At 42.7% G+C, this 22,865-nt stretch overlaps 1 protein-coding gene across 1 annotated transcript; it reads left to right on the top strand.

The window, feature by feature from the left end:
• Positions 1-403: 403 nt before the first annotated feature.
• On the top strand, positions 404-21,656 carry C3H1orf198 (chromosome 3 C1orf198 homolog). The gene is made up of 4 exons (XM_038130662.1): positions 404-847; positions 8,148-8,198; positions 16,723-17,274; positions 19,205-21,656. Exons 1-4 carry the CDS (start codon positions 500-502, stop codon positions 19,259-19,261), a joined length of 1,008 nt encoding a protein of 335 aa, XP_037986590.1. The 5' UTR covers positions 404-499; the 3' UTR covers positions 19,262-21,656.
• Positions 21,657-22,865: the final 1,209 nt, after the last annotated feature.

Here is a 22,865-nt window from a genome sequence, read left to right as displayed (position 1 = left end):
TGAGGAAAGGCAGGTTCTTGGGCACGGTGCTCCTCTGCCAGCTGAGCCAAGTCCCTTCCTGGTGCTCCTGGCCCCGGCAGCGTGGGAATATACAGTTTACCGCCTCGACAAAGAAGGGGAAGGGCTGTGGGAGACGAGCGCTACGGGCAGGAGCACTTGAGGGCCGCGGGGCGCGCTCAGCGCCACGCTATCGACGGTACCGAGACCGTAGCAAGCCCGGGAGGCGCTGTCCCCGCTTCCCTCCGTGTCGCCGGCCCGAGGCGGCGGGGGAAAGGCCGGCTCCCCGCGGCGGAGGGGCGGGCGGCGGCGCGGGGGAGGCGGGCAGGGGCTGCCGAGGCTGGGCGTGCAGGGGGCGGGCAGCGCGGGGCGGCGGCCGCCCGGCTTTATAGGGAGCGAGGGAGGCGGCGTCTGCGGGAGGGGAGCGGAGGAGGCGGTTCTCTTCCCGGTCCCATCCCCAATCCCGCCGTGCGAGTGCGGGGCCGGCGGCGGCGGGGTGGCCATGGCCTCCATGGCGGCGGCGATCGCCGCTTCCCGCACGGCGGTGATGAACGGGAACCGGCCGCTGGACGAGCGGGAGCGCAAGCGGTTCAGCTACTTCTCCTCGCTGAGCCCCATGGCGCGCAAGATCATGGCGGAGAAGGAGCGGATCCGCGAGCGCTACGGGCCCGAGTGGGAGCGGCTGCCGCCCCGGCAGCAGGACGAGATCATCGACAAGTGCCTGGTGGAGCCGCACGTCCAGGCCCGCTACGCCGCGCACCGCGGCACCACCCGCCCGCCCGCGCCGCCCGCCTCCTACCCCAACCTGCGCCTCAACACCGGGCAGAAGGTGGTGCGCTTCGGAGACGAGGTACCGGGGGAAGGGGAAGGGGCGCCGGCGGGGTCCGGGCGGGAGCGGCGCTGCCCGGCCCCGGCACGGGCGGGGCGCGACGGCCGCCACCTCCCCGGGCTGCGGTGTCGCCGGCGCTGGGCTGCCCGGGGTCGCGGGCGTTCTGCGCCGTCGGCAGCCGGGCGAGTTGCCCCGGTGATGAGCTTGATTGCTTTCCCCGCTGCCTGGCTGTGCGGGAGGGCGGGATGTTCGCCGTGCGAGAGGCGCTGGGTCGCACCGTAAAGGCGGGGAAGGCGCCGGCAGCGATAGTGGATTTTGCAGGGAGACTTTGAGAAGAGGACGGTCTCGGTTCCCCCGACGGCGGCGTATGGCGCTGGACATAGTCCCTTGCTGAAAATGGGCTGTAGGGAATGTTTACACAGAATTAAATCTCTTCCTTTTCGTTTCTAGTTTTAGACACGGTTAAAAATACAACGCTGAAAACATTCCAGCTCTTGGCATGTTTGACACCTTAAAAAAATGCAGCCTGTTCCATGTCACATGCCAGGAAAAACAAGGGTGTGGAAAGATAGATGGCAAAAAGTATGGATTTTGAACCTTCTGAGAGCCATCTATCCAGTGGTGAAGCGTGGCAGCCCTTCTGGAAATCCACAGTAAAAGATTACCCGGTCTGGAGCAGTGGGTCGTGTTACCGAGTGTGAGCCCTTGAAGAGGAAGGTCTAACAGTGCTTGAAGAGACCTGACAGTACTCTTCAGATACTGTGTCTCTTATTCAGTGTATTGATTCCCTTTGTTTTCTATTCTTTTCCATTTCTATTATATTCTTTTATTCTCGCAGGGTTACAAAGCCGGTTTCTTTCACTATGTCCATATAATAACTTTAAGTGACCTAATGTTAATTATGTGGCTTCTACCAGAAAAAAATAAATCTGCTTCTTCATTTGTCATCATCAATCCAGTTTAAAGAGAGCAGGGCTACTTTTAGGCTCCTCTCCAATATCCTCTGCTACGGGATTTCTAAGAGGCATGTGGGGCACACGGATACTGGGCATCATGGTTCCCAACCAGCTTTGTGCCAGGAGACTGCTGCCTGTGTTTCCCCTGTCAGGAAAGTGTGATGTTGTGCTGCACACACATCATATCTAAAGCTAGAGAGCACGGGATGTAGTTCAGGTTTGTCTAGTTCATGATATTCAAAATTCTAGACAAATATTTGATAGTAATGGCTAAAAAGAGGTGTAGAAGAAGGACAGAAGACAACAAATTTGGTTGTGCAAACAACCTTTGAAAAGAAACTTAAATCTGAAGTTAGTTGTGAAAGAATTTAAAGAGTGTGGAAAATAAATATGTTCAGTTTTTCCAGCCTTGGAGAGCTCTGCTGTGCTTTCTGCTTTGAATTATGTGGACCTGGAAGGAAAGCAAGCATGTTAGTAGGCTGTTGTGCTGCACTGTATGGAAATAATAATTTCCTAAACATCTAGAGAGTCCATCTGAAACTGGGCAAATGGTTTTCTTTCCCCTCTTCTCCCCAAATACAGTTACAATATGCATAATGTTAATGTTTCTGTAGCCATTAACCAAAGAAGGCATGGTTCGTCCAAATACTTGATACAAAGTGTTTAATTTTGGAAGCATCTGCCTCAACCGACTTCCTCTTTGACTTCTAAGCAGAAGTTAATATAAATTGTTTCTCTGAAGAAAAGAGATTCCACTCGTTTTGGCATTCACCATTTCCATTTTAGTTCTTCCAACTGTACTACTGAGCCTTGGAGCCTTTCCTGGCTCTTCATCTGATAGCTTCCTCTCCTCTGGCTCCCTTGCTGGCATTCGACCTGATTGCTGGACATTTGCCCTGGCTGACAAATTGTTCCTCCCTGTCTTGCCGTAGCAGAGCCAGCGCCGCGCCGGTCCCTCTCCGGTTCCGTTCAACTTCGCAGGCTCGCGAACGCCTGGCCTGCAGAGCTCTGTTGTCTCTGTGTCCTGCTCAGATGGCTGAGGAGCCCCTGAGCCTGTGTGAGACTCTGCTGCTGCACGCACCCTGGGCACCCAGCCCTCGCTCGGGACGATTGGATCGGTCCTGGCTGCTCTCCCTGGCTATTGGTGTATGGTATCCTAAGGCAAGGAAACGGGGAGTAGCCCGCGTGCCTCAGAATCACTTGTGGATGCTGCAGCGCTTTCAGTGAGAGTGTTTTGGCCTGATGATGTTCTTGCTGATATACCTGGTCCAAAAGTTTCATGTTTCCAGCCGCAGCTCATCTTCCCTGTTAACTGATGTTGAAATCTGTAGTGATCTACCTGGGCTTGCTTAAGCATGGAAATTTGATCTCTCTGACCTCATGTTCTTTGGAAGACGTGGTAGAAAGCAAACCAAGGATGAATACTGAAGATACTGATTTGCTGGTCCAAGCCTCTCACTGTTTCAGTCCCATTTTCATGCATATTACCATTATGATAAGGTGGTCCAGAGGAGATATGTACTGGTCTTGTATTTCTGGACAGTTCCCCTCTTTCTCACCCCCACCATTTCCTGTATATTTCTTCTAACACCAAATTTATCTCCTCAACTTGTAGCCCAGGACTGTAAGTTCTCAAACTATAAACATATCTTAATGTTTTCAAAACACCTTTGATTATGTTGGCTGTGTGGGAAGGGTGTTACAGAAAATAGACGTGCAGTAACAGGACCATGGCATCCTGTAGCCATGATCCAGTCATTTTATAATGCTAGAGCACTGCAGCACCATGCTACTCTTAGCAACTGCCTGGAGTCACTGCTCCTTCTCTTCCATCTTATCCTCATTGCGGCATCACCAGTCACGGAGTTGGTAGCAGAAGCCCTGCAGGCACTGTGAACACAGTTTCCAAAGAGAATTAGGCTAACAGGGTCATTTCACACCCCAGTGAAATGAGTTTTGGCCTCTTTGCTGAAGATTGACTTGCTATCATCGCACATGAGCCCAGCACAGGAGGCTATTTGTTGCCTCACTGTAATCTTCTGTGTCTAGACAGCCCAGACCTCCTGACCAAGGACTTTTGGATGCTGCAACAGAGCTTCCTCTTTCCAACAAGCCTCCAGTTGCTGGAATTTCTCCATTATAATTTCTTCATAGCAGTAGAAATGGAAATTAACTGAGCAGGGAGAAATCTGGAAATACAAACTGAGATTGAGCATGAATGTAATATAGATGGATTATTTTTTGAAATATGCTGTAAACCATGAGGGGAATAGGTGGAAAGCCAGCAGTATGTGAGAGGCTACCACCCTTTGCACGCTGTAGTGGCCACCCTTTGATAATGCAGCTGTTTTGGTGTCAGTTGATGCCACTGGGTTCTCTCTGGTTCAGTGAAAGTTTAGATATTCAGTTTACAGCAAGTACTCACTGTTCTCTTAATCCATCCCTCTTTATCTATAAGCACATAACAAAGACATGGAATCAAGGTCTGATTTTTCCTTTGTTTTTTAGTTCTTTTTTTTAAATGGATATTAAGTATTTGAGCAGTAGAAGAGTTGGATGGGAAAGAATTAACTTTGCATTGGAAAAAATGCCATATGCTTTAGGAAGTGGTAAACATTTTATGTGGAGGAAGGACAGGTAAGAGGGTTTGGTTAGCTTCATTCGTTGTGTTTTAAGAGGGAAGCTTGACTTACCTGCCTTCAGGCAGAGATGCTATTTGTTTTGCTTAGCCTTAAGAACTTTGGCACCAAACAAAGGATCAACCCTTTTACCTCCCTGCTTAAAATTGCTTTAAAGCAGCAAATAATCAATATAACAAAAACTTCCGAGTTTGGCCTTTTAGAGATTTGTGCTTTTTAAACACCCAAAAATGAAAGGCAGCTTTTGAGTGCAGTAAAACCTCAATAACCAGCAGGTCCTGTTCTAATAACACTTCTGAGAAGCATTTATTGGTGGGTTTGTGTCTTGCCCAGCTACTGTCAGCTGTGCTGAACAATGCTCATGTCAGATACACAGGCACACTTCTACGAGTGCCTTCCATTTTGAAATTCAGATGTTGTTTTGCAGCAAGCTGCCTACATATAGCAAATGGAATTTGTGATTCTTTTTTATGTATTTTGCAGCTGGTTGTTGAAGTCAAGTGTACGACCAGATTTTTGCCTCTTTCTCACTCATCCTTTTCAGCTTTGAAATATGTTGCATGAGGCCCCATTTCTTACAAATAGGTTCTTTTTTTAACCCTGGTGAACAAAAGTTTATTTATTTGCCTTCTTGCTGGAAGAAGGCATTGTTGTGTGCTGAAAACAAAAGCTGATCAGATATGGATTTTTTCTAATCTATGTTGATGATAAATCGCCTTGAATCCTCTTTCCCTAGAATTTCCAGTCATAATTCACTTTTGTTATTATTGAAATAGTTGATTCTTTTGCTCCCAGTTTCTTCAAGCATGTAAGAACTTGTTTATTCTAAAAAAAAAAAACCTAAGTTCCTTCTCATATTTTCTTGGTGACAAACATGAATCAGGCAGTTTAGATAGCGCAGCACAGTTGAACAGTATCCTGTCTTTTCACTTGGTCCTCTGCATGTTCTCTGTGTGAAGAGACATGAGGTGGAGCCACAAACTTCCTTCCCTTCCCTGACCATGGGAGCTTGTCAATTGTCTCCTTCATCCTAGCCCCAAGTACACTTCAAATAACCACAGACACCAATTGCTTGAAGGTTTGTATCCTCCAGCCATGTCTTTTCCTATTTTATTCTTTGCTATATCCCATGGAACATCTTTTGGATGTGGACAGAGCTCCTCAGAGTTACTGGCTCTGAGGAGGGATGAGCAGCCCAAGTAACAATGAGCCATCATTTAAGTAAAAAAAAAAAAATCCTTTTCTTTTAGAGACCTGCTGCCTAACAAGGGTCTACTACTTCCATCTTATATAATCTGTGAAACTCTTAGATTCTATCCCTGACCAGAACTTTAAAATTAATTCATTCCAGGAACTTTTTGCTTGCCCATGCTGGAGGTTGAGGTTACAAGTTGCGGTGCCAACGAGGACAGTGATGCTTGAGGAGACATCAGCTTCTATGAAGTGGGAGGCTGACTTGCTCTGTCCTGCGGGGAAGGATATATCCTGCTGCATGACAGCCTCATACCATCACTCTGCCTTGCCCATGCTGCTTTTTCATCCCTCTGTGGTCAGCCTTCTGTCCTCAGGGCTCGCTCACAGCAGCGGGGTCATGGCTGAGTGGAGGGTGTGCAGGCAGCGTTGGGTGAGGAGCTGTCCCTGCCGGTGCTGTCTTCTCTTGCCTCCAATACAGCAAAATAAAGAACTGGATGTCTTGGATCCAGGACAAGGATGAACTTGGCTTATTGCCAAGTTTAAAACTGGTCCCTGGCTGGTTTGCTTGTCCTGTCTTGTAAATGGCAAGAAGACAGCACTTCCTTTAAACTCTTTAGATAAAACCCACTGGCACCTATGCCTACAGATCTGGAGCTTTAAGGTGCTGTGACTGCACGTAGGAATGTTACACTGTTCTCTGGACTTCAGTTCTGTCCTTTACTGCTGTGGTTGAAGTCAAGCCCTGATTTGTCCAGACCCCATGAAGACAGAAGTGTTGTAGTCCTGCTTGTGTGTGACTCAGTCCAGTGGTTAGGTTCTCCCATCTCTCTTCCCTTCGGGGCCGTGATTCCTCTCTCATGCATGCTTCAGAAATTATGAACTCCGGTTGTTCAGAAATGAACAACTCCATTTCAGAGGCAAAGGACATTGTCCTAGAAGGAGTTTGAAATAATTAGACACACCTGCTGTGAGGTATCACAGGTTGAGTGGTGTGGCATTCCCATGCAGACAGCAGCACACCACAGTGCAAAGGCTGATACATACTAAAGCAGACTTTTGCTCCTTTTTTCCTTTAAATGTTAAAACATCTGAGAATCCGTTTCCTGGATTGAGAGAACCTGAATTACATTTGTGTTCTTGGCAAAAAAGTCCTATACCAAATTTCCTTTTGGCCACAATATGTGATTGAGAAGAGCCCAGGCCTTTTCTCTTAGATGAGCTCTACCAAGCCAGTGCTTTCTAAGAGCGTGGGATCAACCTCATATATACCACAAATACCTTGCTGCTAGAAACTCTGTATTTCACAGATGAGTAATACTTGGAGTATGCCATGTTTTTATGTTTAGGAGATGGTTTTAGATACTTCTAATCATGATCTCATAGCTCCAGGCCAAAAAAATCTGCCTACGGTGGAATAAGAGAGGGCAGATTAGGAGAAGGTTATCAGATGTCTGAGAAATATATTCCTAGAAAGGCAGAGACCAGGAATAAAAAGAAAAAACCAGCCTCAGTGAAATGTGGGGTTCCTGTGTTGTGTTAAAACATGGTTAGGTTCTGTTATTCTCTGAACAGCAGGAGTGTGAAAATCCTGCATGGTTACTCCTGGCCTTTCCCTTTCCATACGGTTCTCTCTCCTGTTCCTTCCCTGGTGTGCTGCAGTGTCCCCAGGCAGTGACCTGCTCAGTGTGGAGGTGCAGCTCAGCACCTCTACCTGTGGGACCATGCAATGTACCCGTGAGTCCCAGCCATGACTAGGAATAGAAATGCAGTCATGTTGTTGTAATTCTTCAACAAATAGGAGCAACAACCATTTTTCAAATTATTTTCCACCCTTTTTTCAGTGTGGGCCACATGCATTTCTGGAGGGCATGCCATGTATGAAGAGATTGTTTAAATTTCTCAGTTTGGGATCGTTTTCAGAAATGCATCATCTTCAAATAATGGATTTCAGATTTTATGCTGTAGGTGCTGTGTGGCTCCTTCAACACCACTGAATATTTATTCCAGAGTGCCATCACTGCCATGGTGTGATGATGTGTCCTGTTGGGGCTGGATCTAGCTGTGCCTTGGCCCGATGGCCATGCAGCTGTTTCACTGCCCCACGACTGCCTGGTTGTGCACGTGCTCTTTGGTCTGCCAAAGGGACCAAAGGCCCCTTCTCCTTTTGTTGTTTCTGTCCCTGTGTGTTGCTAGTGGCTACCAAAGAAACGCCTAGTAGAAGACTGGAAATATAATACATTTTAAAGCTGTTTGTGGAGAAACCATTTCAGGAGATTTAGACCAGGCTAGACCTTCATATATTTTGTAGATTAAATTGGTACTGTATTGATAACCTTCCCCTTAGAGGACCTGCTTTCAGTCAGTCTTAAAATGTAATCAGTGCCATCTTTAAGTAGTGCTTTGACTTTTTAGTCAGTTCTGTAGCTGTGGTTGTTATAGTTCTAGCAGTGTACCATAATGTCATCTGCGTGATGCTTCTGAGAAGATGAAGCTACTCTTCTGATTTTTAGTCATTCTTCAATTTTATTTCAGGACATAACTTGGCAAGATGAACACTCAGCTCCGTTCTCCTGGGAAACGAAGGTAATTAAACAGCTTTTTAAAAATTTTTTATTTTATACTGTTCCTACTGCATTTATTGTCTTCATTTTGTTACTTGATAGATTAATGTCACCTTTATTCTATGCAAGCGGTATAAAGTGACCGTGCTGCAAATCAAAGAGGACTGGTATGCTTTGATTTACATCAGGAGAAACTCAAAATGTACTTCAGGAACTAATGTTCTGGCTTTGAGTGCAGATGTAAAACCAATTCATTATGATTTTATTTTTTGTTGCAAACTTTTTAATCAACTTTCCACGTTTAGTAAGACCCTTGTTTCTGATACTGTATAAACATAGCTGCATTTCACTTTTAGGTCAGGAGTAAAGTAGCTAGAAGATGGTGTGAGAAATGTGCAGGTATCTCATAACTTCACTGTATTCTTTTTGAAAGCCTGTCTAGTACTTCATCTTTTTATAATGAACTAGAATATTGTCTTAGGACAACTGTAGTGAAACTGGTTAACCTAGGGCCATGCTAGAAGCACTATGTTATTTCCTCTCCAAAAGGCTCCTTTAAAGAATAACATCTTTTTCTGTGGCGAGTTGGTTTGGAGTTTCTTTTACACCTCACTTTATCTCTGGTATTTTGTTAAATCATTATTTATGATGGGATTCTCATATGGCTAACACAGAGCCAGAGTTCTACATCTTTCTGAGCCTGCAGTATGAGGAAACACAGTTGTGCCAGATGTGTGGTGGGAAATCAAGTTTAGTTCTTCTTGTTGGAAAAATTCTGGGAGCAAAACCACAGCTCATTGTCTTTCTCAACTGGGTATGGCAGGCATGTTAATTTAATCACACATTTCAGACTTTGTGTTTTCTGCCCTTATCTGCCAGAGAAAGCTGCTACTGCCCTGTTCCCTATTTCTTTTCTTTTTTTTTTTTTTTTTGCCCTTGAACTATGTAGATAATCATGTACGACCTTATGAATATAATCTTAGCCTAATGCAGAGTAATTATTTGGAAATGCCAGTGAATACTAAATTAATCCAGTTGACCTGAGACTTAGCCCTCCCTGCTCAAGGTCACTGCCTGTAGCTGCACCCCATCTGTGCTTTGCAGAAGCTGATTAACCTATAACTTGATGTGACTCCTGGGTCCTGGCAGCCTGCAGTGCTGCAGTTTAAGAGAAACCAACACCAGTCTTCACTTCCCTTAAAACTCCCATAAAAGCTGTGATGGTTCAGGAACCAGTGGAGGATTTTCTGTGTTTCTCTCTTTCCCCTCTCCCTCCTTGCTGACCAGAAATAAAAGCTCTGCCAGCTGTGGGCTGAAAAGTTGCATGACTTTTTTCTTTAGCAAAAGTCTAGAGAACCCATTTTGTCTGGATTTATAGGGTATGGTTTGGTCGGTTCCTGTGGATTCTTCCTTTTGGTTTTTCCCCAGTGTATCAATCTTGCAGCCAAATCCTTCCATTGCTGAGTCTTCCTTTTCAAAAGTGGAAATCTTGCTTTGTGCTTACTCTTTGATCTTCCCTAACTTTTATGAGGTAATACTGGAAGGCAATTTTTAATGAGGCACCAGCTGAGGAAAAAGTAGCCTTACTCAAGTGGTCCCATGTGAGGAAACCTGAATGAGCTGTTCAAGAAGGGTGGTGTGTTGTAATGCATTGTTCAATGTCCTGTGAGCCAGACCCGTTCCCACTGTTACTCAAGGCTGTCAGGCTCTTTCTATTCCATGAGCTTTCCCCAGGATGGGTTGTTCTTTCCACAGTGCTCTTCTCCCTGATCTCCCTTTAATGCAGAGCTTTTTGCTTGGTTTGGGTTTTTAGCATGTTATTACCTGAATGTGCACAAATATGCTCTGGCTTACCCAAGGAAGGGAGCATGGCTTTTGCAGAGCAGAAGAAAGTAGAGATGTTAATCAGTAGGCTTTTTTTTTTTTTTTTTTTTTTTTTTAACACAGAGACAGAAAAATAAAGCAGCAAAATGAGTATTTTCTGTAACTAACATGAGGGAAACTGTGAGGGTAGTGAGAAGTGTGGAGAAGAGGGGAGGGCATGGATTCTCCCAGGCCGAAGGCTCTCAGCTGTAACAGTGATGCCAGTGGGGATTCTAGCTGATAAGGTATGGACAGATTTTTCTCACTGTAGCTAGTGCCATGGATTCCCTACTTCCATGGCAGTCAAACTTACCCAGAGAACAGTGTACCGAATTGCTGTCATTTTGTTCAGAATGTTGTTGAAGGGCTTGGTGACTTCACTTGTGTCACAAGTAAACTTTCTGTATTCTCATTTTAAACACAAATGTGAGATAGGGCTGCAGTCGTTCGTATCACAACAAACACTTGCATGAATATCTCCACTATTTTTAGATGAGTATTTCTTGTCTCACCTTTTTATTTTTAAATCCTCAGACAAGGCAAACAAAGTAGAGCTGCAGTGTAAATTGCCGTGTTAGCTGTTAGACAGCATTTAAAATAATATTTTTAGTAGATAACGATAACACTTCTCAGAAGGAAAACTTGGGAAGCAGTGAGTTCTCTTGGCACTGCAAAAGGGCTGACATTTTAAAACCAAAGATTGAATTGGAGGCAGTGATTTGGTTCATGGGTGGAGCCCTCATGGACATAACATGTCTTGAAATGTGGGTTACGTTTTTAACTGGAGCTCTACCCAGGTTTATGAATTCAGGGCATTCTATTTATGGCTTCAGGTTTACGTGAGATGAAAGATGACTTTTTGGCTGAGTTTAGCCTTTGAGGTTTCTTGGTTTGTTTGAAGTAAAAATTCAGTGAAACTCAGCACGGACCTCAAGATATAAATGGAAAACAAGGATCATGCCTGAACTTGGAAGTAAAATTTCTCTGCAACTCTTCCTGAACTCAGAACTTTATGGGTTTTGTGATTTTAGATTTGGTCGGGGGGGACTTAATTAATTTAGTAATGGGCAGAAAACATTTCAGTTTGCCCCCTCAGTTAACACACGGAATGCACTGAGCAGCACGGGAATAAATTGCAATTTACTTCTAATTCGTGGTATTAACAAAAATAGGTTTTATTCCAAATGCTTTACATTGACACATATATATCTAAAGTTTTCTTTTTCTTGGTACAGGTAGAATAGTTGCCGATTCTCTTCTGTTTTCAACAGGCCCTCAGGTATTTGTTGAAAAGAGAAGCCTCTGAGATGTGTTTAAAATAAACAACCCCCCCAAAAAAAAAGCAAAATGAAGAAGTGACAGGCTTCAATCCCTTCAATAATCTGGTTGCTGCCTCCCTATCTGAATTCCCTAATTATATTGCCACAGAAGTGATCTAATCCCAGCAATGATTTAGGGAGAAAACAACTATGTTCCACTTTTAATAAACATGCTTTACCAACTGTTTCCTTTATCTAAAATTGAGGCAGTCTTCAGTATCCTTCTTTGTGCAAGCCCTAGTTGGTGTTTTGTTCTAAATAGGAACACAGTGGCAGAAGATAATTTTTTCCTTCCTTCCTTAGCAGCATGATATTATAATTGTTTGTTACAAGCTATAATTTGGTGTGATTATTTTTACCAAGCTGGCATAAATGGCAGCACTTCCTTGGAAAGAGAGTGATCCCTGAGCTTTAAGTGTAAGGATTCAGTTACCTGCATCAATCTTTGTTGGTTTTGAGCATAAAACCAGGCACTATCAGTACAAGCTTGCTCAAGGTAGCCAGAAACAGTGGCTGGCTGGATTCAGTTCATATCAGCAGAGTACAGAATGGAATTTCCTCCAAAGGTCCATACTATATAACATTGGCATTGTCTTTCTGTATGGACTGAAATTACTTAGATTGGTTTTGAGTGCTTTGCTCTATTTTTTGCCCTTGCAATTTGCCTCTGCTGACCTAAGGATTTCTTTCTGACTCTGAAAAGATCCTGAAAATACCCACGGTGTGCAAAGGAAACAAAGCAAAAACTGCAGCTGCTTTGAGCTCTATATTTATTTTGGTTTTGTCCGTTCAGCAAAGCAAAGTCATCTTCTAAATATTTTAAAATTGGCTTTCTTACCTCTGCATTTATCAGGCTGTGCTTAAAACAAGTTGCTTTTGACAGTGTTTCTGTAGTCTTTGTCTCAACAATTTGGATTTTTCAGCCTGCCAAGCAAAACAATTTGTTTTGGCTGTATTTGCGTGACTGCTTAGTAAAATACTACACATTCCTGATGAGTGAATAAGAAGCTTTAAAAGTTCCTGGGTTCTTTGTGGTCATCTTGTTTTTAATATGTATTTATGAACTGAGACCCAGCTTCATACAGTGTTATTAAATCATGACATTCTCAGTGCCTCTGGTGCCTCTCTTTCAGCATACATTGTTTCCCATGAGCATATACACTCCTACAATTTAGTGGATTATTGCTGCCTTAAGATTGAAGTTTGCTCTAAATTCTTTAATACAGTAAACAAAATTCCTAAATACCTTCATATGGTCTTTTTAAGGAAAGATGGACATGCAACCTCCTAAATCCTACAATTTATAGTATTATTTATTTTTATGATAGAGAAAAATGATCAAGATGGGACATCCTTTATTTAAACCCTTGCAGTGGTTTGGGACCAGAGGAATAAGACTGAAAAGAACACAGACTTCTAGGTTTGCTTTACCTCAAAATGCTTCTTTATGTGTGCTTTCACATGCACTCTCTACCCCCTCTCTCTTAATGTGTTGAGAAAGACTTGCTCATGCAATATCTTGAAAATACTGCTGCTGTTAATAGCTTTTATTTGAATTCCAATAATTTCTAGAAATTACAGTTGGGACTGTACTAGTCTGTCTGTAAACTCTTGAGACTTTCTGTGCTGAACAATTCCCAGAAATACCATTTGGACAGATGGTAGGAAAAAGAAAATATTTTTATTTTATTGCTCAGATGAGGATTTATACGTACAGAAACTGCAGCTCATGTAAAGTGATACAAAATCAATGAAAGCAGCAGGGAACTGAAACCCTCTCTCTAGAATCCCAAACTGTGCTTGAAAGACAATTCACTTTTGACCATGAAATCACATCCCACTGTTCAGTGTTTGCCTGCCCAGGGTGGCAGCTGGTAGAGCTCCACAAGTGCAATTCTGCTTCGGAGCGCTGCACGGGCAGGTGCAGCTCACAGCAACTCTGCCCACTCTGGGGAAGTCAAACTTCTACAGGTGAGCTGCTACCCTGAGTTTGGCTGGGGCCAGGAGAGATGTGCATCAAGATACTCTCATGGCTGGCAAACCTAAAGGAAAAGGACATTTCTTGGGAGGGAGGGGGAGGTTGCTGTCTTTTAAATATAGTTTCCTTCCTTCTCCTGCTGACGCAACCAATTGCCAATTTGCAATCTGATGTAAGAAACTGAGAGCAGCACTCTAATTAAAATCACATTTGTAGTGTCTAGTGACTCATTAGGGTGTACAGTACTACTCATTACTTAGATATCAGCATAGGGTGTTTCACACATGGGCCTTTTCTATCTCTGTGAAATTATCTTCCTACTTAGGCTGCCGCTCTGTTGTTTGGTTTGTTTTTTCCTTGCGGGGGAGGGTGTTTTATTGCCAATTTTTTGACTGGAAAGATATTGCCTATTAATCTTTCCTTTGTCAGCTACATTTCTTAGGGGTTTAGATGTGTTAAATAACCTAAGAAGTCAAATAGAAGCATTATATATTTCAGGGAAAACAGAATATCTTGTGACTGGTCCACAGAAGTTCTTGGCTTCTGGAATTAAATGCTAGAAGCAGAATTATCCCTGTGACCTCTCAGAGCTGTATTTACATCATGCTGAGACACAGTGCTTTCAGAACCTGTCGGGGTAGTCTTGTCTTCTTTGCCTTCCTTGTGGGAGAATGAAAACTCCTGAAGAAGTATTTTCCTTTGGATCATTCCATGTCAGGCTATGAACTGTTTGATCTCCGGAGCGTTCCGTGAGACAGATATGCAATCTCAAATGTCAGGTGGTCCTGTCTTCTGAAATGGGTGCACCCCATGGTGTCTGCACAAAAGGGCAAAGAGGACATCCTCTCCAGAGCATGCATCCATGAGCAGGTTGGAAAGGCACTGAAGTTGGAAAGGCACTGCCTGAAGTGCTGCTGCAGTGCCACGCTCTTCTCTACGCTAGGAGCCATGGGCCACTTCCAAACCACAGCTCTGAGCTGATATTTTGCCCCATAAAAAGAACATAAAATATCACCACAGTCAGTGGCTTTAGCTCTACAGCCTGAGACCTCAGAAGGCCTGCTTAGCTTGTCTGGCTAGCTGCTGTTAAAATGCAGAGCCATCTTGTTGGTTTACTTTTTTTTCTGATTTTTGTTTTAACAGACCCATACTTCCCTTTCATGCATGTTTTTTCTGGATTTTATTTCCAACGCTGCCCTGGTGGACCTGGGGGCTGTGATGGCTGCTCTGCACTCTGGGCACTGATCTTCCTTTTCCCTTGGGCTGGGGGGTGAAGGAATCATTCTACTGAAAGTGACTGCTGCTGTGATGGCCTTTGGCTACTGTCATCCCCAGTGTGAGCCCCAGGACAGGCTATTCAGAAGACAGCAGACTGCTGCAGGACAAAAAGTAGCACTGTTTTAATTCCTACATGACTTAAGTCTTCCAAGATAGCTTTTTTTTTTTTTAACCTGTCTTTGATTTTTAGAATCTGCTTCTTGTTTTTTCTCTTGGCTACTGGGGAATTGCAGGTCTATTTTATATTGTGTTGTGGGTTTTTTTTAAGCTGGGATTTTTATCAGTTCTGAAGTCTTAAAGCATCTTAACTTCAGGGTGGTAAATCACTATTCTGTAGTACTGCCAAATGAGCTTAGGGAAATAAATCCCTATATTTTAATATAGAGAATGGCAGTCACTGTAAATAATCCTCAACACCATTGCATCCAGGGTTTGTTTATGCAAAATTTATCTGCGGATAAATATCCTGCTCTTAATTTTATGTCAGGACTTGTTTAAAAAATATTAATCAGAGCACTAAGGTTTTTCCTCATAGTTTTTTGCAGGCAGGCTGGGGTGTTGAGTTGTTTGGTAAGACTTGTGTGTATCCTTGCCCTCACCTTATTCTAGCTGAGCTATAATTACTTGCAGCTTGTTTATGTTCTGCATCTTTTGATAGCACAGTATATTCATCATGAGAACATGGAGCTTGGTGCTCTCTTTCCTACAGCCTTGGAAAAATGATGCATCTCATTCTTTAGAAAGGTCAGATCTAAGTCCCTGAATCAAATTATGTGTAGTCAGCTGCTGACTGTTTAAAAAAAAATTGTTTTATAAATAATCAGTTGCTGGGTTAACAGTTCTTCTTTGATGAGAACTTTCTGAATATTAACTACTAGGCTTGTGAGTCCTGCTAGATCTAGAGTCCCTTTGAACTTCACATGCACAATAATGTAGGACTCAGGATCAAACACTTCAGTGAAAATGATATGCAACTAGGACTTGTTTTAGACTGAAGCCCATAGATGCAATTGCAGTTTTATTCGGGAAAGGCTGGGAAATGAAGTAGAATGGTGAAGAAACATCACAAATTTGTAATGAACTTCCAAAGTGTCTTTCAACCTGTTGTAGCAAAGACTACAAGTCCTCTTGAATTTTTTCAAACCCAATCAGGGCCATAATGACAACAACACAGCTTTAACAGTAAAGGCATTTTTTCCCTTGCATTATTTGTTCCTTTTTACAAACACAAGTGTATGAGGTTGTTCTTTCCTGGCACATATGCTTACATGTTTCTCAGAGGGTAATAAGGCTTAACTTTTATTAGCCTGAAGCGTATCTAGCTAGTTGAGAATCATTTTACTGAAGTGGTGGTAAGTAAAGCAAACATTTTGAAGTACTGTTCACTTTTCTGTGACTTGTAAGATTTTTTTCATTCATTAACTGTGGTCACTTGTTTCCTTGGCCCAGTGTTACCTCTCAGAAGTGGGTATAGCTGTCTTAGCACTGCAAGTGAAAACAAACCAGGGCTCTGGAATAGGTGAAGAATGGTCCTGCTGGAGTTATTTCTCTTCCTTCTGAGGGGCATTAGAATTATAAAACTATTTACTTATGCATACCCATTGCATCTAATCCTTTATCTTGGAAGCAGATGGACCTGTAGCCAACTATTTCAAAGACTATAATGGAAAATTGCCTTTTGAGCTACACTCTGAAGTTTTTATTGCTTAAAATTTTCATGTAAAGCATCTCTGACTTTCAAAATGCATCTGCAGCTGTTGTAATTCTTTAGTGCTGCTATTCTAATGTTTCAGTGCTGTGCAGGCTGTGCACTGCTGCCTTAGATGGCACTGAGTAACTCCAATACAATTGCTTTCTCTGTCTCCTCTGCAGCAGGACTGGGACTCTATGTTTGCTTGCAATTCAGACTTTTAAAAATCATTATTTTTATGAAACTACAAAGATAGACATTTGGACATGGAGGAATTAAGTTGGCTTTGCTGTGGTATCTGTTGTCTGAGAGCTATCTCGCAGTGGGCTGAGGTGTTATCTGTATGCACCAGGGTCAGAAAGTCAGAGCTGTATCTGTGTGAAGCTCTTTGAAATGCTGTTTTTCTGTCCCTGAACAGAGTCAGATGGAGTTCAGCGTTGCATCTCTCTCCATACAAGAGCAAGGTGGTGCCCAGCTGCAGAACGAGCAGAGGCAGCCTGTTAAAGCAGCACCTGGTGTCCAAGTCCCTAAATCTTCTCAGGCCAATAAGACCCCTGGCTCTGAGGGGTTGATAGCATCCAGAAAGGAGGAGGAGTCGTCCTTCTGGAAGATAAATGCAGAGCGCTCGAAGTTTGAAGGAGACAAGTCTGAGTTCCAGTCCCTGACCCCCAGCCAGATCAAGTCCATGGAGAAAGGAGAGAAGCCCCTTCCCTCTTTTTACAGACAAGAGTCTGCTCCAAAGGAGATGACCAAAGCTGAGAAGCCCAGCGTAACTAAACCAGAGAAGTCTGTCACCCCCAGCACACCTTCTGTGTCTCTCGAGTGGGAGAAACCTCGACCTACTCAGCTCCCCACTAGTTCTCTAGATGACTTCTTTCTTCCTGATCCACCACAGGATCTGGCATCTTCTAGGACAAACAAGGAAGATACTGATGGTACTATACTTATAGACCCCCAAATGCCTGGACAGGTGAGTACTGCTATACCCACTGTCCTTATATTTAAGAACTGTACAGCACATTAAAATCTGGCAAGGCCAACCTGGAAGATTAGGGACACCAAAAATCACTAAGCCATAGCTCAGCTTGATGGCTTTTTTGTCTTTCAAATGTGAAGAAATCTATTTAATCTGTTATTTAATAGTCTGTTCAACACAATTCAACAACTTCAATTAAGTGCTTTTTAACACATAGGATAAAGGCATAATTTAAATCTAACACCAGAAATGCTGACAAGCAACCAAGTAGCTCATTGACAGCAACCTAGCAGGTTGCTGTGTCACATAAAAGAGGTTGTGGGGTTTGGGGGTTTTATTTGAAAAAGCAAAACACTTAATGGAAAGAATAAACTTTTTAACTTGCAAAGTAGGTGAACTAGGGTCTAGCTTACTTCATTGGTGCACACAGCATAGTGGTGAATGGTGAACTGGCTCTCAGCTGTTCCAAGCAGTAGCCTGACAGCCACTTCCCAGTGCTTTGTCCCAGGCAGCTGTGCTGCTTTCAAATGTGTTTTCTCTTAAAGTCCAAAATAGAAATAGAATGAGTTTCCAGAATTAGCCTTCTCAATGTTTTTTTAATGAAAAAACCCAAACAACCCAACAACAAAAAATAACCTTAAGCAGCTCAATAGCCAATTGAAGCTATTTTAAAAAGCAGATGCTGATCTGTGAGAAAAGAAAGGAAACAGCAGGATATGATACAGGGAGGGGAAAAAAAGAAAGAGATCAAAAGCTTGAAAACTGTGAAGTAGAGAAGAGGAGTGGTACTTCAAGCAGAGCTGTGCAGTTCTGTTTGAAATCTGTGGCATCGCTCTGGCAATCGCCTGACACATTACTGTGCACCTTCAGCACTTCACACAGCTTTTTCTATTTTCTATTTTCCCAACTGTGTGTTCAAATTCCAAACGAGATGATGTAAAGTCAGAAAGAGGCGGGGTGAGGTAACTGGTTGCAAGATAAGTAAGTGGCAGCACTTAGGAGAGAAAATACTTAAACCACTCCAGTATTTGAAGCCCTCTGTTTAGTTACCATTTACTGAGGCTGAGGGATAATGCTTCCTGAGCTGCCTAGCTCCACTTTGTGAACATGGTAGTCCTTTAATTTGAGTTAAAGGCTTTATCAGGTTTTTTAACAAATTAACAGTTTCAATTCCTTTGGGATATGTTTTCAAGATAAGTGAAATTGTTTGAAAAGTGTGTTTTTTCTCTCTGTGGAGGGACAACCCTCTTATGTGAAAATGGGAACAGAAGAGCAGACAGCTTCATGTATTATAAGAATTGCTTCCTTTCTTCTTTTCTGGATTATCTTCCCTGGGAAGATACTTTGGGAAGCCATGCTCTAGGAAGAGAATCCAGAGGCTCAGCTGTGCCTCTTGAATACTCTTCCTAAGCACTAGAATCACCTTAAATATCATCGCTAACACTGTAGGAGTGAGTATGTTCTGGATAGCCTAGTAAATAACTTGTCATCAAAGTTTAATCTGTGTAGTTTTCTGCAAACAACTGCCTCTAATTGCAACAGACAATCTGTTGAATTAATGATGCTTGCCTTCTGTGTTTGTTTCCTTCTCTGTAATTCCCAATGTAGTCTGAAAAATTGATCTTCATTAATTTTTTCCATGAGAAAAAAACCAAACCCTTTTGCCTGCAGACAACAAGAATAATTTTATTTTTATCTGGAATTGCCTTTTTGGGCATTGTGAGTATTTTTCCATGTTATGTCTAGCATTTTATAGTGTAGGTACTTGGGTATCCTTGAGCATTGAGAAGCTCTTGAAATATTGTCAGCCAACATCTTAAACTTTAGTTTTTAGATAGGCAGTCAAATATTAAGTTTGTAATACCATAATTAACAACTACATCTTATTTCCTTTTTTTTTTTTTTTTTTTTTTTTACCTTGCAGACTAGTACAAGCAATGTTATCTTGAAGACTGGCTTTGATTTTCTAGACAACTGGTAAAAGATACTTCAAAACAGATCAAACCACTTTTGGGGAAGGAGTGGAACACCTTTTTCCTTGTATGTTAATTTACTAGCATTTGTGTCTTTTTCTAGAAGTAACTTTCAAACTCTTAAATGTTGCCTTTGTATAAACTTTTGTAATACCGTATGCGTTTTTGTTTTTTAAACAGTGATAGAAGTGTGGTTTCATTTGGATATTTTTTTAATATCTGTTAAAATTTTTAGTAGCTACTGTATTGAGAGGTTGGGAGAAGTTACTGTACACATGTTAAAGAAACACAAATGAGAATCTCTGTATCCTAGAAATGGAACCTAGAGGACCAGATTGCAGTTTTCAGTGGAAACCTTGCTAGTGTGGCTTGTAAGAAATAGTGTGGCATGTGCAGTGGTTCCAACCATACTTCAGATAGCTAGCAAAAAACAGTATGAAAGGCAGGCATCCAGAATTGCATTGATTTATAGATTTTGTTTCCTTTGAAGGTACCTTTTGTACCACTTACTGAAGACACTTTTTCTTCTGAAGAAGGCAAAGGCATTGCCAAAATGATGGATCCAAAAAAGCACTGTGTTTGTACCCTACAAATCTGCTAAAATAACTTAAGAGTGTTAAAAAAATGACCTGGGGAAATGGTGTTTCTGGCGTTTGGATTGAAGGCTTGGGGATGGGTAGAAGGGAGTGGGACAACACCTAAAGAATTGGAGAAATTCTTCAGGGAAAACAGTTTCACTGCCTCCTTACTAGAGTATAACTCATCATAATACTAGTGCTGGAACTACAGCACCTAGAATTTCTGGAGTGTAGATTACCTTTGTGTCAGTAAACCACTATGTTTATGGGAGGTCACAGCAGTGTGAGGCTTTTTTGTTTTTTAAGCAGCTTATCGTCTCAAGGACTCATCAACTTTGGTGCTTTTTTCTCCTTGTGGGTTCATCCTCTTTAGTGTTCAACATCTGGCTTACATTTATCCCTAAGGTGCAGAGAGGCATCTCAAGGTGGCCCTTGGCAGTGTTGCCTCCAGTTCTGCTTTTGAATGGTCTTTGGTGTTTAAAATGTAGAGAGCAAGAGTAGCTGTCGTTTGGATCTGTTGTCTCTGAAATGCAGCATGATTTACACACTGATTCTCACTGTGTTTACCTCACCTTGAAGCCTTAATTCCCCTACGCACAGCCAGTGACTGGTCTGCTCCAATGCCAAAGGTTTGACTTTTCCCTTTACCTCAGCAATAGTCCCATAGCATTTGTTTGGGGTAGAAGGCAAAACACGGGGCTCTAATGGGTCCCAGCCAACGCTGTAAGAAGGTCACTATCTCCTAAGCCATAGTTGGGCTAGGCTTCTCATGGATTAGCACTTGACATTTGGTTCAGTGCCAGGGGCAGTTAAATGTGCAGAATTGGATGCGGCAGGATTTTTTCTGCTTGTTACAGGAAGAGTTTGCAATGTCCTGGAAGAATCCTTGCCTCTAATTGGTGTGCTGCTTGCTCTGAACAAGCAGAGTGTGCTGATAGAGCATTAAAAAAAATTTACTTGTTGGACAAGGAAAATGCTGTAAGCATATCCCCCCTTTTCTTGCCCCCACACCTCACCAAAAAAACCCCAAAAAACCCTAAACACCAAGGCCAAAATCTCCACTTTTTCTAGTGTTTTCTGAAAAGGTTCCTTAGCTAAATGGTAAGATCACCACAGAGTACAAGTCATTGTATAGCATACCCTTATTTATAGGCTTCTGAAAGCTTTTTTACATTCTTCCTGAGATGTACAAATCCCTGTAGTTCGTGGATGTTATCTCTGCATTCAGCAGTTCAGAAAATATTTGTTGTTACCATCCTGGACTTCACTGTTTTTTTCTTCTGTAGCATTTGCTACAAGCATCCAGAGTTAATACAGCTTAGAACAACTTTAACACAAATTCTTTTGGTGTATTATTGATATTGACTTGCACCTTCCTTTTAAAGCTAACAAATGTTAATCTTGGGGTTTACAGTTACCAGTGAATCTGATCTTCTGTATATTCAGCTGTTGAAAAGTAGTAAATCCAAAATGAAGATGCACATTCTAATCTTATTCTGATTTGGGGAGATCTGAAAACAAAGTCTCCTACTGTCAAGGAGCGTTACTTTAAATCTCTGGTAATACCTTAAAGCTTCTTAGGGAAGAACCTGGGGCTGCCTGTCTCTTCCATCGGCTAACTCGACCCTAATACACATTGGGACCAGCTGGTAGAACATGCTGCAGAACTTTTTACTTATCCTGGTAGGTTTTTTCCTGTGCTTTGACAAGAGTTGATGCTCCTTCTTTCTTGAATATGTTTTTATTAAACATTCTTACAAAAACGAAATTGTATTTGGTCACATTTTATATTAACGATGTTTTAATAAAGTCACTTTAAATAGAACTGTCAAGGTTTTTGTGCTGCTTTGTCTGTTGTCCTTGATACTCTCCTTTCCTGGGTGCCATTGGAGTTGTTTGGGGCGTCTTGAATCTGCCTGAGAGACAGCCAAGGATGATTTGATCGAGAATTTAGAAACCAAATTTTTTATATCAGGGAAAAAAACCCAAAACAACACACTTCAGCTGTTTTTTCAAGCCTTTAAGTGAATCTTTATGGGGAGATATCCTTGCTTTATCATGTCATCTGACAACTGGGGGCAGGATGAGATTTGGGAAGACTAAAATCTCTTTGTTCTTCATTGTAATAGACTTAAACCTAACACACACACTCTCCCACCAGTATCTCCAGGTAATCCAAAGCAGGATCTGGATCATTATTGCAGAAGCAATTTGAAAACTGCATGTTGTATTTTAGCCCCAGCTGTCAATGAAACACCACACAGCTGTTCCTTCACTCCACCTTCAGCAGGATGGAGGAAAGAATGGGTTATGTGTGGGCTTTAAAAGTATCTCACAAAAAGGAAGGTGCTAGCAGAGGCCACTGGGTAGTCTCACTTCCCGCCTTTTGTGATTTGCAGCAAGTTCCCAAAGTGTACGAGAATCAAATGTGCAGCCGCAAGGATAGTTCTTCTTCTGCATGCTCACATCTACTTCTTCCAGAAATGTATTTGGAAAAGCAATTTGGTTTGTACTCGAGCTGGATTTCCAGCAGCTAAAAAGGCATTTGAAGAAGAATTTGGTTTGGAAAGACTCCACAGCCAACTAAGGGTGGTATTCCAACTATATTTAGGATCTGGCCTACACATAATTTGCTTCAATCTTGTGTAAGCTTCCTCTCAGCTTTTAAAAGTTCTCTACTAAAGGCAAATCCACAGCATCTGGGCACGGTCTCAGCACAAGGAGCCAGCAGGTCTGATGTATGAGTGAATATGTGTAAGGGCAGAGTAGAAAAGATGCTGTGGTGTCTCCATCTCTATCTGGGAGCCTTCTCAGCAAACCCAAGCTGGCCCTGGCCAGCATACAGCGGGGGGCAACCCCCAAAGCGGACTGACAGCGGGGGGACACTCTCTCATGCCCAGGGGTGCTGGTGGCTGTTAGGCTATTTGCCTTTGCAGCAGAGAGACTTCTGGAGACAGCGGTAGAAGATAAAGGCCGACTCTCAGCAGGAGGCCAAACCAAGGTTTATTCAGAGCCCCAGAGGGACCCTGGTTGC

This window comes from Motacilla alba, chromosome 3 (assembly GCF_015832195.1).
Source record: "Motacilla alba alba isolate MOTALB_02 chromosome 3, Motacilla_alba_V1.0_pri, whole genome shotgun sequence".
NCBI classification, from domain to species: Eukaryota; Metazoa; Chordata; class Aves; order Passeriformes; family Motacillidae; genus Motacilla; species Motacilla alba.
This window is presented reverse-complemented; position numbering and strand designations above follow the sequence as displayed.